At 34.8% G+C, this 15,753-nt stretch overlaps 1 protein-coding gene across 5 annotated transcripts in view; it reads right to left on the bottom strand.

The window, feature by feature from the left end:
• The window catches only part of NBEA (neurobeachin), a 485,382-nt gene that overhangs the window by 275,540 nt on the left and 194,089 nt on the right, over positions 1-15,753 (bottom strand). For 4 of the 5 annotated variants that reach the window (XM_017818603.1, XM_017818604.1, XM_017818606.1 and 1 more), the window contains 3 exons: positions 14,882-15,320; positions 5,970-6,124; positions 1,921-2,047 (listed from right to left, as the gene is read on the bottom strand). In XM_017818603.1, coding sequence (XP_017674092.1) covers positions 1,921-2,047; positions 5,970-6,124; positions 14,882-15,320 — 721 coding nt within the window. The remainder of the gene's footprint in view (positions 1-1,920; positions 2,048-5,969; positions 6,125-14,881; positions 15,321-15,753) is intronic. The other variant, XM_017818605.1, reaches the window with a different exon arrangement.

Genomic DNA, 15,753 nt, shown 5'->3' with positions numbered 1-15,753 from the left:
AAAGACTCCTACGGACAATTCTTACAGCCTACTCCTTGAATTGATCACAAGGAAGTACAAAGAGAGGTGAGGGTATAAACTGTCCCAGTCGCAAGCATGCTACCTTCCCAACCTCATTCCAAGCCAAACTTCTATCCCCAAACCAAGACTAAAATCCAACCTCATTCTCCTCCTCCCTTTGCTCAGTCTGCAGCCATAATCAGCTCTGTTCTTATGCAATTGCTATAAAGGAAGGCTTAGATAAGTTAGCTTTCACTTCATGCTCTCTGTCCCCACAAACAAGTCTGACTTTTAATCTCATAAAAGCTAAAGCACAATGAATTCATATGACATTACAAAAAATAATATATTATCAAAATAAAGGTTGTTTCTTAGGCAGAAGGGGTGGGGCTGGGGGAGTGGTCAGAGGAAAGGAAAATAAACCCAAAAGACATTCCTTGGGTTGATTAGATTTTAAGTTATTTACATGTCATTCACTAATTTAAGTTACTACTCAGAGTACAACTACTTCTGCGTTCAAATTCTGAATTCAAAATTTGTGTTCCAGATTGTGCAACTCAAGTTTTTCTTTGATTCAGGACAAAACCTTTAAAAATGTCTGTGAAAAAACAAGACAATTTCATTGTTTAAAATAACTGAAAAAGAAACTAATTAATGATCCAACTGAAATTTAACACACCTATTTAATTTTACCAATTTAATTTTAATATGCATATCTGAATTTTAAAAAAGATTTCACCCTCAGAGAAGCATTGTCCTAGCATATGAAGACAAGAAGCAAAAAGGAGTGGTTTAATTACACCACAATTTTATTAACTTGCCTCATAAAACTGTCAAGCAATAAATAACATCATACAAATGGTCATTCTCTCCTTGAACATTTGCATTCTTTTGCAGTGGAGCCAACAGTCCTTCTGCCTTAAACTTGTGTCTGCACCCATTGATGTCATTCCACCTGCACCACTCACCTGACCCTTCAGATAGGACCAGGAAAAAAAAGGCATTTTTTGTCACTGTGTTTTAAATCACTGAAGCACTGATATTTTTTTATGGGTTACATAGGACCCTTGATTTAGGTTTATTTAATTTCTAGTTCATTTGGGAATGAAATCTGTTGTTCATGAGTTTCTAAACTTGTTACCTCAGGAACAGCTAATAAACAGCTAGTTTGCTCTCTCCACTCCAAAATTCTTAAAAACATACCTTGCAGTGGCCAGCCAACTAAGGGACACTCGCACTCGGCTACTCCTTAGTATATCCTGTGTATCCTGTGTCAGCTTTATAGGGCAGACATGTGTGCCCCTTGAAAAGGTAAAAAATTTGTCTTTGGAGTGTCCTGCAGCAAAACTGAATACTTGTAGACAGCAATAACCTATTATACCAGATATTTAGTAGGAATTTCAGAAGGCATTTTCCTGGCTGCCAGTCAGTGTAAGAGAGGCATTAGCTACCCCACGGCATGAGTCTCTTGCCAAACCAACTCAGATTTGGTGCATCATTTAGTTAGCTGCACAAACACAGGTCTGGTTTTGTCCTCTCCAGTTTAACTAAGGCTTTCACTTGATCAGAAGAGGTTAAGTCTCTCTTTCCAATAGCTAGTACTCCATTATCAAATTGTGCTCACATGTTCCAATTCATACTATCATCACCGTACAAAGTAAAAAGCCAGTTAACTGGAAAATTACTTTTAATGAAGTTTTAGTGTCTGGCACAGTTAGAATAAGTTAGACTCTTCAGTTGAGCAAGTCAGACTTTTCAGTGAAGTGTTATTTTAGTATATACATTCTTAGTAACAAAAAGTTACATATAGTACAATGTATATAACTACAATAACGCATATTAGGTGAGCTTTTTTTTTTCTTTTTACACTACTTTTGGAGGAGAAATTATAATTAATATGAAAAGATAGAACTTGTGTACCTCATATTTTCAGCTGAATCCTCTGGCATTGGAGCAACAGTTTGGACAGCTGGGAGATTTTTGCTGGTAGCACCATTCACAAAGCTGGATGACGAAGAGGAAGAAGAAGATCCTGAGTCTACTGCACCTGTCCCCCAAAAAACACAGATCTTAATTCAGTCTAAAGAAACAAAACTTTTAGAGGCTTTAATATAGTCCTTGTATTATTAATCTACTTCTAAGTATGGAAGTAGTGCTATTTACTATAAAATAATGAAAACCATCCCATATAATTATCATACTAATTAATACCTTATTTAGCTACTATAAAATAATAAACTTAAAAAGCTATTAAAAATCAGGCAAAAAAAATCCTTACCTCATTTTCATTATTCCCAAATTACTTTCCAAAGTTGAAAACATTTTTACATCATCCTGTAAAGCAAGATCTTTCTAAAATAAAGGTATACTTAAGATGAGCTTGAGTGGAGAACAGAATTTTTTTTTTTTTTTTTTAAATATTTGTATATACACACTTGACTGCCCAGTTGCAACTATAGGCAGAAAATAAAATACAAATTAAAAAATGACAGAGAGGATAGAAAATGTATCTCTCTTCAGGGAGAGGTGTATTAAGACTCTAATTACAATTTTTATGTTTCCTTCCTCAAGTCAAGGAGAATTTTAAGATCTTAAAAGTAGGGAAGTCAGTGGTGGTATCATTTCAATGAGTTTGGAACAGCTGCCCAGAAAAAAAAGATTCAGACAGAGCATACATTTATACTTTAAGTGATCTGGGTCAGAGCTAAGGGCTAAACTTAGACTCTAAATGCCAATCTATCATGTTTGCTGAAACGGTACTATGAGTTCAGCCTCTTTGAAGCAAACCAGCAAAGGCTCAGAGTGGCCATGAGCAGTGAGAGTGCTGTGATAAATGCTGTCTGTGTTCTGCTGCACAGTCCTTCTGCAACACATCACTGCAAGAGAGGTAGCAACAAACAGTCTTGTACTTGGAGTTCAAAGCCTGAGGGACTGCAATGCTACCAGAGATGAGGCTGACAGGCAACAAGATTTATCCAAGTTAACAACGAGGGGCGGATACCCCCTCTTTAGAGATCAATGACATTATTCTGGCAATTTTAAAATTTTGTAATTGTTAAGTCCTTATTGCTGGTCAGTTTTAGCAGCTGACACAACACTGTCCTTTGCATTACACAGGTATATATTCTTTTTCAGTTTCCTGCAGAGATCTACAAAGAATTTATAGATTCTTCACTGTTTAAGCAGTCAGCCAGTAGTGAAGGAGAAGTCATATGCTGGTAATAGTGAAAATTTTTCTGGCAGCAGGTATGATTTTTATTTTTTTTTTATTTTCCTTTAGATAATTTTTAATGACAAAATAATTAAAGATTAGAATTTTGACTGGCTCATTTAAGAACATTTACATTCAAAAGAGTTTCAAAATGCAGCAAGATTTGCTGGGCTTGCTGACACTGGAGTAGCTGGTGAAGTTCCGGATTTAGATTAGGAACTGATTTAGGCTGTTGTTTTAATAATGGGAGCGGGAGATGGATTGTGGTTTACACTGGGTGTTCTGACTTGGACTAAATACAAATTGTAAATGTACCCAAACATACTGAGAAAGAAACACAAAAATATAAGGTAGGCTATCTCTCCCAGCCTCAGAATCACAGCAACTTAACTGGGAATAGGATAGCTTCAAAAAGATTAAGGCTTCATATATATATATCTGTGTGTGTGTGTGCGCCCATGCGTATATTTATATTATTTACATATTTATATTCATATATACATTGACAATACATATTTTTATTGCTTCTTCCCTTTTTCTTCCAAAGTAAAATTTTCTTCATTAAGGATGTTTAAAAATGCAGTTGCTAAGTTGTTTAACCAGCTAGGCTTCCAGAAGAGAAGGTCAAACAGAGCTGGAACTAGTGGATTAACATAGAAGCGAGAATCAGGATACGAATTACAGAAATCCAATCTAAAACCTATAAAGCCAGTTTCTTACATAAAGAGATGAAGGAAGAAAACCTATCTCCCCAAAGATACATTCAAAGAACTAAAGGACTTCAGTAACATACATCTCATTAAATTATGACAGTGACATTGACTATGACAGCGATGGCAGGTGGAATGTAAACACCAATTGCAATCCATGAATAACTGAAAAAAACACCTTTCACACAAGTCCAACACAGAAAATGCCTCATAGATATAACTGAATTTCTAGCATATCTGTATCATACTGTAAAAACAACTGTAAATAGGTTTGGGAGGACATCTAGTGTTTCTAAAAAAATGCATTCTGTTTCCTTACCATAGTAAAAAAAATAAATTTCATAGACTACAAGTATATAAACCAGAAAGAATCTGGATACTTTATCTTATATCTCAAAAACTGACATACATGATTCACTGTTTTGACTACCATAGGCATACCTTAATTAAAAAGGGCAAAATGATCACTTTAATCTAATAGATATTTGAATGTTTTCAGTGTGATAATACTTTTACTAACTGTCATTAATGTGTTTAGCATTTGTAAAACGTTAATATAAAATTCAAATCTTCAAAAATTCAAATCTTCATAAAATGCTTTACTAAAGAAATTCAGTACACATATAGTTCTAATTAAATCTGATACTTGCTGAAATTCTAATGAATCAATACTTTTCCTTTGATCAAGCTAATCTATAGATTAGGAATCAAAACCAATTGCATTTAAAAAAAAAAGCTATAAGATCTACCAAAATAAGCAGCCTTTAATCCACAGTCAATGTACAATGGCACCTGCAATACTGTCCTCTACTAAGAAAAGTATTGGGAAAATGACTGATTTTAAAATGCAATTACTTACAAACAAGAACTACTATACTCCAGCCAAAACAGTTCAGATCTTTCATCAGTGAGAAGACTGAAAAGCTTACTACTAATCAGTATCATTTGGAAAACAGGGTTTCCAGTATAGGATATTTTTTTCATGACATAAGAATACCTATAAGGAAATCCGTTCAAGATTAACAGAATTGTCTACACAAATGCAACTGTTCATAGAAGTGATAACATTATTCAGAGCATTCATTCCTTGCATCTGCCTCAAGATAATTATATTTAAAGATTATTTTTATCCTTAGAAAAATCAAAGTTCTATTACTAGGTATTAAAGGCAATCTGCAAAAGGAAAGAAAAAAAAGAGTGTCTTCATATTACTCCACATAGCAGAAGGATGCCAAAAGCTTCTCCCTCTATTTGCTGCAACCCCAGGGAGATTTTCAAGTACCTCAACTCTTGTGATATCCTTGAAGAGAGCTCTTCTCTCAAGTGCTTTTGCTTATTTTAGAAAGAAAACAGACCATAGCCAGACATTTCAAAGGATTTTAAGTAAATATCAGCTGCTCTTTGTAAGGATTAATTTCTCAATGGAAACATTTCTCCATGGTCAACAGGCTCCTTCATGATAGATAATCCCATTATTACTATTATAAATAATTAAAAAAGAACGTCTAGTCCTCCTTCTATAGATCACAATAAAAAACTACTGCTAAGACATGAGTACAGTTAAATTAAGTAGTTTTTTACTAAAAAATGTTCCAAAAATCATGGCATAATTTTAATTGACAAATAGCAATTGTCCAAAATATTCACCTCCACAATCTACGATATAGTTATTAAGTACTAAGTTGTCTTTTCTTTCTTTGATAAATAAGGAGGGATTAATTGGTATGTATCACATAGATATCCTCTTTTGCAGAGAGCAAGAAAACTTAGCTCATTTACCTGCTAATCTACACTTACAAAAAATACTGAGGCTATGCATTAACTTATTTAAGGCTGTGCAAGCTCAATGTGCACTATCAAAGATTATAAACATAGACCAAGAGAAAACACTGTCTCTAATAAAGGCCAAGATTTAATCTTTCCAGGTTTTATTTCTGAACTACAAAAACAGCAACAAAAAGATGATTAAAAAACAAAACACCACTAAAGGTAACAAAAAAACCCAAACAAATAAAAATGAGGGTCACAAAAATATTTAAGGACAATACCTGTTGTATTAATCATACTTTTTGGTGTAGCTCCTGTTGCAGCAAATATATTAGGTGTACTACCCGGTGGCAGTCCGCTCCCAGCTGTGGCAGCTCCAACAGTGGTAACAGCCAGACTACCTGGAGGGGGTTTCTTTACTGGTACAACCACACTCCTATGGAAAAAGAAACAGCAGATTATTAAAATTGCACAACAGAGCAAGGAAGAATTTTTGATTTTGATGGGTTTAGACTGCTGTATAATTCTGTTGCTGAGGAATACATAGTACTGTAAATTTTCTGAACCTTTCTGAAATAGGGTAAAACTAAGTTCACAGGCCCTAAAATCATACTCCTATCCTTTGCAGCTTCATGCGATTCTGAGAGACTTAATTTGTCTTTACCCACAAAATGGAAACACCCCACCTCTTCAATGACATGTTGAGAACACTATCACCTGTGTTCTAGATTTGCAAAGAAAATGTTAACTGTCGGAAATTATGTCAGCAGTCTAGCAGTCTATATGCATGCAGTCTTAATGAGTATGTTAATTTGTTGATCTTACTGAAGTTACCTAAGATAAAATTTTTTTTGTTAATCATCAGAACATTGGAATACAGCAGTTTATTCTTCAGTACCGTGAACATATCAGTCTTCCAAACATAGCTGACTAACAAACATAGTTTTGGACTCAGACTTCTGGAAAACCTTTATACTTATCTAGATCAATAGCACATGATGCACATTGGTTAGCAAAAATGCAACACAATGAATATTTGCTTTCACAATATTGATATTATTGTTTAAAAAGCAGTCTTGAGAATTTGAAGCTTTTAAGAAGAGAAGAGGGCTTTCATATAAAAGAATACAACCTAATATCAGATTTAAATAGAAAATACCACATTCAAACAAACACTTTTTCACCTAGTGTTAAAAAATACTTTTTTTTTTTTAAAGTTTGAAAACTAAAGGAATTGCTCCTACAAGACAATATTTTTTCAATATTGGACAGCTGCTATAGTGTATACAACTATATTGACATTTTTCTATTTAATATTTCTTTTTATCTATAAGAAACCCTGCTCCTAAAAAGTCTATGTTGGTAGAAAATGTGAGTGAAAAACAAAAATGAGACAAATCATATTTGGATAATTTTGAACAGTATATTTTCATCATTATTTACATGTTTTCTGTTTAAGCAGATACATTCTTCATTAAAATTAATCATTGTGATAAAAAAAGAACCGGAAAAGGAAATTACTTAGGGTAATAAGGCCACATTTTGCTCAAGAACTGTCTTTGGTAATTATTTTGTAACACTTCTGTGTAAACAGGATGGCATATGATGAATCAAAAGGTGTGGCACAATGTTTTACAGTAATGTACCTTGTTCCTACAGGTCTGAATTTTCAGTCTTCCTGAATTTTAAAGACCGGTGATGATAGTGTACAAAACCATCCATAAGCATTTTTTCTCACTCTTTTTAGATGGGTTACAATGCCAGTTGATGTCTCTGCATTCTGAACAACACCATTACCCCTACCTTGAAGCATGTACTTTTAGAAAGGTAATTCTAGGCTTATTGATGGTTTTTTGTGTCATTCAATTTAAATTAGAAGAAGATGAATTTGAACAATGCAATAGCTATTGATTAAGATGAGTGACTCTAAAATAATTGCTTTTGTCTGTAGTTAATAATCTCTTACAATCGTTACTGATATGAAGTGTTTACATAGCAGCAGCTACAGCTGAACAAAGCTGTGTCTACAGGGGTTAGATAAATCTGCTCCGTAACACCATGAAATTTCCTAAAATTAGTTCCAATCCACATACAAAGATCTCTAGCTCAATTAATATTTCAATCAAATATGTGAGTTTGGCTTATTCATGAATACGGAATGAGTACTCAAGAGCAGAGTCCCTGTAGTGCCATAGAAACACAAGAAGACATTAGGACTTGTATCTTAAGTGGGAGCATTTCCCAAATATATTAATTTCAAAAGGAAACTACTGTCCTTACCTACCACCTTTGTTAAGAATTGCAATAGAAAGGCTAAGACTGGTGTGAATGAAAAAGGAATGGGAATATCTGGGTGCTGAGGCACAAGAACAAAAGACACGGCATGAAAAGGCATCTTTGACTGGCCTATGCTAATGGCACATGGTTATCAGGTCAGCAAGACCACAGGAAAGTGAGTAGCTTCATAAGATAACCCGACCTTGCAGACAAAACCGGTGAAAAACAATGCCTTGAAGAGCTTGGGAAGGACAGAGAGACTGTTGGCTGGTCCATAAGGGGGAAAAAAACAAAGGCACATCCCAAAGCTGGAAAGAGTTGCTGACATATGAAGAACCCAGGAGATGTGAGGAAGACTTTATAGTTCATCCCATGCTCTCCATGCCATTGGACCTCCCATCTGTATGCAAGCAGGAAGGATGCCTAAAATGCTGGACAGATTCTTTAGACACATGCCCATTCTAGTGTTTGAAAACGTGAGACAGTGTGAGTGGATGACATCTCTTTTGGTTTGGGTTTTATTTTAAGAAAAACAATTTTTCCCTCATATAAGGTCTGGTATTGGTATCTGCTAAATTGCCAATACAATCACTGAAGAAGTATTTCTTACTTTCCTGTTACTTTTCTAAAGATGAAGATAAATTCAAGATCTTCCTCCTTACCTTCAGACAATTCAGTGGTCTTCCAGAGTGTGCAAAAGATCATCTAACTTTGCATAGCAAGGACCACATATGCCAGCTTTACTTCTCAGATGTATTAGAATCATAGGACAGTTTCAGTTGGAAGGGACCTTTAAAAGTCATCTAGTCCAACCCCCAAATGTACTGGCCTGCTATAAATGCAAAGATTCTTTTCTTATGAGTGTATCTTAGGACTGAAAATAAGCTTCCAGAACAAGAAGGACAATCCTTCCCATATCCCACAGATGCTAACATTCTACACACAGTTGGCATTATTTCATATGTCTAAATCACCACGTTAAGACAGGACAGGTGCTATTAAATTACAAACTATCAAGAAATATCAAGAGAAACCTCTCTACCATAAGAACAGGGAAAATCAGTGAGACATTATCATCCCAGATTGAAAGAAAATGTAGCTTTCTGACATGTCATACATGGTGACCTTGTCAAAATGTCTCATTCCTACTGATAAAACAAAATGCAGCAAGTGAATAGAGAATGACATTCAGATAAAGCAGACAGAAAAACTATTTGAACAATAGAACAGAGTGGTCAAAAATGTGCAAAACAATCAGAGGGACAGCAGAACAAGACAGGTGAAAGAGGATGACTGACTGCTTTCAAGTAAAAAAAAGTCTTTTAATGAATTAAACCATTCAAACAGTACATACAGTAAAAACAGGCAAATCAAACCAAAACAGACTTATGAAAAAAGTATGGCTATTTACTTGAGCATAATATGATTTGAGGAATGAATTTACTGTGATAGATGCCTTACATGTATCTGTCAGGCATTTAGATTTTCTATCATGGAGGAACAGAAATCTACAGACTGGAAGAAAAGAATACATACACTTCTATCATTTAATTTTAGGTCTTCTTTAGTACAATGTATTTCAGACTTCCTAAATGTTCCAAACTGGTCCACAATTGTCCGAATCCCACCATCATGGTCTCGAATGATCCCCAATGATTTAGGCAGCAAAAATTTAGTAGCAATTGTCTATAGCAACTGATTTCATTTCTTTGTTTGTTGGGTGGTTTAAAACTGTAAATATAATTGTGACTACTAATCACTGTTCTGTTACTCCATGAGTGTCTTTTACCAATTTTAAACCTAAGCCTGAAGTTATCGTAATTCATATCATGCTCAAGGTGAGTGTTGTTGATTCAACTCACATACCACTTATGCATTGCTGGTTCATTAAATAACATCAGCAAATAGCTACAGGATTCTTCTGGGTTTTAGAAATTTGCATGAAATAAGTAGATGGAAAATAATGCCATTAATGCATTGAACTGCAAAAAGAGAAAATGGAAATTAAAAATAAAACACTTTCTCAAATTGACTTTACTTAAATATTTAGCTACCCAGTGCTGATGACAGACAAATCAGGTTATGCAGTGCTATATTTTCCCTCTTTCTCTGTGATTCACATTTTGTATCTCTTCTCCATTTTAAAATTTAAAGGCTTTCCAACCTAATAACTCTGGTCAACCTAAAGGTCAGAGATAAGCCTTCAATCCTGGATGTCTTGTGCTACCTATCTGAGCAGTAGCAATTAAATTAGGATCACTTTACTCTCTTGTGGGATATGTGAAATCTCTTAAGTCTGAATTAATATTTCTTGCTCCTCCTCTCCTCCCTCAAAGCAGCAGAAAGCATGAGGATTTTTCAAGAAGTGTTCTTCAAAAAAGCAGCACAGATTTCAGGCAAGGTTTTCACAGAATTACTCTGTGTCAAACAGCAACTTCTGTCAGATGTTTGAGAAGAAATCACAAAAGAAAATGGCTGACAATTTGTCTTCTTTATTACATGCTAGCTTGTTCCTACCGTTAGCTTCATTTAAGCTCTGAAAACAAAGCTTAGTATTTCTTCCCTGAAAGTCACTTATATTCTCCATATCTCTGTAGATGTCCAGTCCTTTATGAAACATGTATACTGTTGTACCCTCTGTTCTTTCTGAATTCAACCCTAGATTGTGTTCTGAGTCTGTAACATGTCACTGTTAGTACATACTAACAACACATTTTGAATCTTACTTTAGACAACCTTTTATTAGGCTGACTGCACTAAGATAAGATTAATCTGAAATCTAGGAGGAAAGATGTAACTCAGAGGCAGCAGCCATGGAGAAGAAAAACTGGATTAAAAAAATGTGAGGTATACTGAAGAGATAGGGAAAGCTCACAGAAGGACATAATCTTTGACACTTATGCAAATGAAACCTTAGTGTTGAATCTCTATTTATTATGAGTTCTTTCAATTATTTGATACCATATATTTATTAAAACATCCAAACCTTAAAGTACATGAAATGATGCTAATCTACTAAAAATTGCTTATTTCTAAATAGAAGAAAGCGAATCATCTCAGGTATAGTTTTAGGACAAGGACTGGAAGTTCTTGGATCCTCAATCTTAGATCAAGCAGAAGAGTGAGGTACTCCCAATGAAATTCCCTCCTTTGCATTCAGGATAAATTAGCTGAAGCATCTAAAATGATCTAAAATATTGACGAGAAACAAAGCAAACTGTAAAAGATAAAAAAGCTAATTATCAAGAAAGATGACTGGTCTTAGCTGAATAGACAAATTGAAAATATTGGAAATTTATTAAGTTTGAAGAAAGTGAATAGAATGTAAGTGAAGTAAATGTCAGAAACATGATCAAACCTACAGAACCCAAAGAAGCAATCAATACGAGGCATAGACAAGTATGAGTGAGGAATCTAATCTTGTATATATGACGCAAAAAAAATAAAAGCAAAGGCTAAAAAGCAGCAATCAGTCCTGTAAAAGTCAATACAGTTTTTATAGTGATTTTACAGAGGCCTATTGGGGTAAAAAATCAAGAGAAAAATCTAGTACAATTTTCATCTGTATACCCAGTGAATTATACTAGAGAGTAAAGAGATGCTGATTTCGCATCAACTTCAGGTCAGACATACCTACAACTCCATGAATATGAATATGAATATGAATATGGAAAGACACACGTTACACAGGTGATAAGAGTTTTGTACAGATTTCTAAGTGATGGACATGGGGATTATGATTACATCTTGAGGAAAATAAATTGAGGGTTAATATACCCATTTTTGGTTGATTTGAACCTATTCATAAATTTAGGATGATTTTTTTTCTAAACAAAAAGCTGAGGTGGCAATGCGCTCTCAATTTCAATGATAGCACCCATCTAAAAAATCTCTATTAGAAAAAAATAGAGATGAACAAGTGTAAGCTTCGGAATACAGCACTGGGTAGAATCACAAATAAATTCATAAACCACAATGGTCTGGGCTGCATCTAGAGGGACAAATGCAAATTGCCAAAAAAAAAAAAAAAAACAAAAAAACAAAAAGCAAGAAATCCCCAAATCCTAAAAATCAATGACAGAGCCTGATTTTTGTCAGACAAAAGATGAGAAGGCAAAAAGGAATTATTGGTGAGTTATGCTCCATTAGTAGCAAATCTGGGTGAAAAACGCTTCGTGTTTGCTTCTGAAAATGTCAACCTGGATGCCATTTTCAAGGAATTCAGTCTGACGTTAAAAGACATGTCATAACTTTGAGGATCCAGGCTCCAGTGTCCCAGAAATCTGTTTATATAGCTCATAATGTAATTACAGCTACCTTAAGACAGATGAGACAGAAGGCAGCAATATATTGAAAAGTAATTGAAAAATGCAGTTGTCCAGAAGCACTTGTGGGGAAGAGGTCTCTGAAAAGCTGCTCAAAGCTTCAGAGTTCGAAGTGAAATTTTTGATGTTGTCACTCTCAATCTATTGAAGAGCTGACAGACAATCAAACCCGTCTGGCTGCCTGGCAGCTCATTTTGCTGGCAGGTGGCAAACAATTAGACACACCAATTTGTGCCTCCTGATGACATTAAAGCATGAAACTAAGTTGTATGCAGGGCCTAGTGATTTGTGTGAAAGCATTTCAAAAATAATACTCTTTGCCGTGGCAACTCATTTCAGACTGCCACCTCCCATTAGGGCTTTGAGTGGTGAAGACGACAGACTTGAGTTACGTGTGGTGCAAGGCCGCTTCTGTTCAATCCGTCATCAGCGCCCCCCGAGACCTCAATCCCCTCCTTTCATCAATATCACTTCATCATTTACATTCGATAGTACTTGAACTGCTGCATACATTAACTGCACACAAGTTCCATTTGACAAAACATGTTGGACACTTTTTCTGCTTTTACATTTTGTTTATGACTGCACAAATTCTAAGGAAGAATACACTGTACCTATTACACAGTGACTCTTACGGACATATTAGCAATGTACAATTAGAAGAACATGCAGAGCAAAACACTCCATATTAAATGCTAAAATAGAATCCTCAATTTCAATTCTATTTACAGGAGTTTGCTTTACATGGCATTTACTAGCACATAAAATCAGTGATCATGGTTAAAGAAATATCTTTAAAACAAGGAAGATACTGTTATTTTTCTACAAATTACTTATTACCTCAACTCTTTTTTCACAAGGCACTCAGACATCCAAATGTAAAACAAAAAAAAAAAGACAAAAAAAGAAAAAATAGTCTAGCCTTACAAGGACTAAGAATATCTTTAGATTAAGGTGAAAAATGCATTTCTCTAACCTAGATTTGCTTATAAATATGGAAACACTGTGTTTATTTTAAAAAACCTGAAACAAATAGAACCTGACAAAACAATACACTCCATTGCTCATGATTTTCCCTAGGGACAATAAAGATGACCACATTGTGCTGTGAAGTACCAAAAGCTGCATAAACTACAGCAAGAGAAGATCCTACAGAAATAAAGTCCACAGGTATAGTGTTAAATTTTAACACTTTTTTAAAAATAAGCAGCTTTTAAAAAATAAGCAGCTTATCTTATTTAACTGTTATTTTTTATTGGTAAACCCAATTATATTTACATGAGCAAGTATAGAAAAATAATCATGCCGTACTTTTTTTCAGTTTTTCAATGGTAATTGGGATACTGTAGGCAACACAAAATGTTCAGAAATCACCACAAGCCAAAATTCATGTTGCTTTCTCAATTAATACTTAAATTAATTCTAATATTGTATCAATACACTATTCAAAATTTTTTCCCCCTAACGTTTGCTTCATCCCCTGTGAAAAGTTATAGTGTTAGTGTATGAATCCGCTTCATTTTATGATTTGGAAAAGTGACACCATCACCACTCATATTTGCCTCCAAAGATTGCCAAAGTGGTCAAGTACTTTGACAGTATGAACAAACTGTACAGAGGAGTATTTGCTTGAACAATGGGTATCATTCAATAATGCTACCATGAGGTGCAACCAGACAGTTGAGGCCTTGTGGGCTAAGAACATCAGTAGTTTTATCAAGATGTCCCCAGTTCAATAACATTTCTTTAGTTGGAGAAAAGAATGCAACACTTCCTAAACTGCTGGACCTGCCTGAATCTGCCAATTTTTTCCTTCACAGTTGTTGGTTATATTAAAAAAATACTGATCTACCTCACTCATCCAATATCAGATAGCAGGATCATCTATTTAAGAGAAAAAACCATCAACACTCATAAGAGTTACATTTGAACCCAAATGGATGAGGTCAATTGCACAAAAATTTCTATGTTCAGGATAACCGAGAGGGACTGGACATTTAAAGAAAACTATATTCTTTAGAAACCCAGAAGCTATACCCCAAAAAGATAAAGAAAGGACTCTGTGAAAATGTTTAGCAGTTCAGTTTTAAGCACTAACTTCTGAGCATTTTTGTTGTTTAAAGACCTAAAAGGAAACTGTTTTCTACCACGACCATGCAAATAACTTGCCATGGTCAAAGCATTTCAGTACCAGAAAACAGTGCAATGATGGATCCAATTAAGATTTAAGCCTTTGAAAGAATATTCAACTGAATTTCTGCACAGTCTGTTCTATATCAGCAGATATTACCCCTCCTCCTCCTCACTAAAATGCTGTTTTAAAGAAAAAAAAGATTTTATTGCAAAAATATTTCTTTGCAACAGGCTTGTTTTCCAAGTATTTTGTAGAGTTTTATTCACTGCTAACAGAGAAAAACAAGGTGAATAACTTTTGTCTATACTATATGGTCCATATTCAGAAAAGGAGAAGTAATGCAGCTGTTAATAACATAGTCTAACACAAACCCATAGAAGAACAACCTTTAAAAAAAAAAATAAATCTTCAAATTTCTGAATTACGTCAATATAAAATAATTAATCCAACCATATACCTGTCAAACGAGTGAAACTGCATGGGAAGAATAGCCTGAGCTTCTCTCTTCAGTGCAGGATCTGGGTAAGGGATTGGATCCGGGCCACATTCTGCAATTTCAACAGGGGCTGCCACAAGGCTTTTCAGTATTTCTTTGACATTGATGCCTTTACTTTGGCTGATACTGGATATCGAAGATGCAGGTTTCAGAATTTCACTGGGGCTTTCTGTTAAGCTCTCCTGAGATTTTTTCACTTCCGAAGACAAAGTAGATAACAGCTCACTCATAGCATCAGGGCCTGTGCTGGTCTCCAAGTCTGTCCCATTCAAAATATTGGGCATCTGTTCATCTCCAATTCCAGAATCTGTATGAGGAATAGAGCTTTCCAGCTGAATATCTTCAACTGGTGTCGGTGTTTCTTTGTCTTTAATATTTTCTGGAAATACAGTTGGTGTCTCTGCAGCGAAATAGAGATTATGAACAATAATTTAGTTTGGTTTTTTTCCCCCTAAAAATATGATCATAAGGTTTTGAAAAACATAAATGTGTTAGAAAGCCCACAAATCATAGTAGTTTAAACTGTAAAAATTCATTCTACATACAAAACATTTTCAACAGCTGTTTGGCATATATACCGGTTTGGAAGAGGGAGCCCAAAATCACATTATGCAAACTCAGTGACATTCAGAAATTACACCCCACTACTCACATAGTAATCAAACAGCAAAACACTTCCAGCAGAAACAACATAAAAAATTATAACCTATAGACTGCATAACTGTATGACCTGTGAGTCATACAGGAAAGAGAAGAGAAAACTGCAATCATTTATGCTTTCAGATTACTGTAAGATTTAGTCTTTGTATTGCTGTCAGCAAATATGAATCTTG

Source organism: Lepidothrix coronata, unplaced genomic scaffold (assembly GCF_001604755.1).
Source record: "Lepidothrix coronata isolate B3197 unplaced genomic scaffold, Lepidothrix_coronata-1.0 Scaffold69, whole genome shotgun sequence".
In the NCBI taxonomy this organism is placed as follows: domain Eukaryota; kingdom Metazoa; phylum Chordata; class Aves; order Passeriformes; family Pipridae; genus Lepidothrix; species Lepidothrix coronata.
This window is presented reverse-complemented; position numbering and strand designations above follow the sequence as displayed.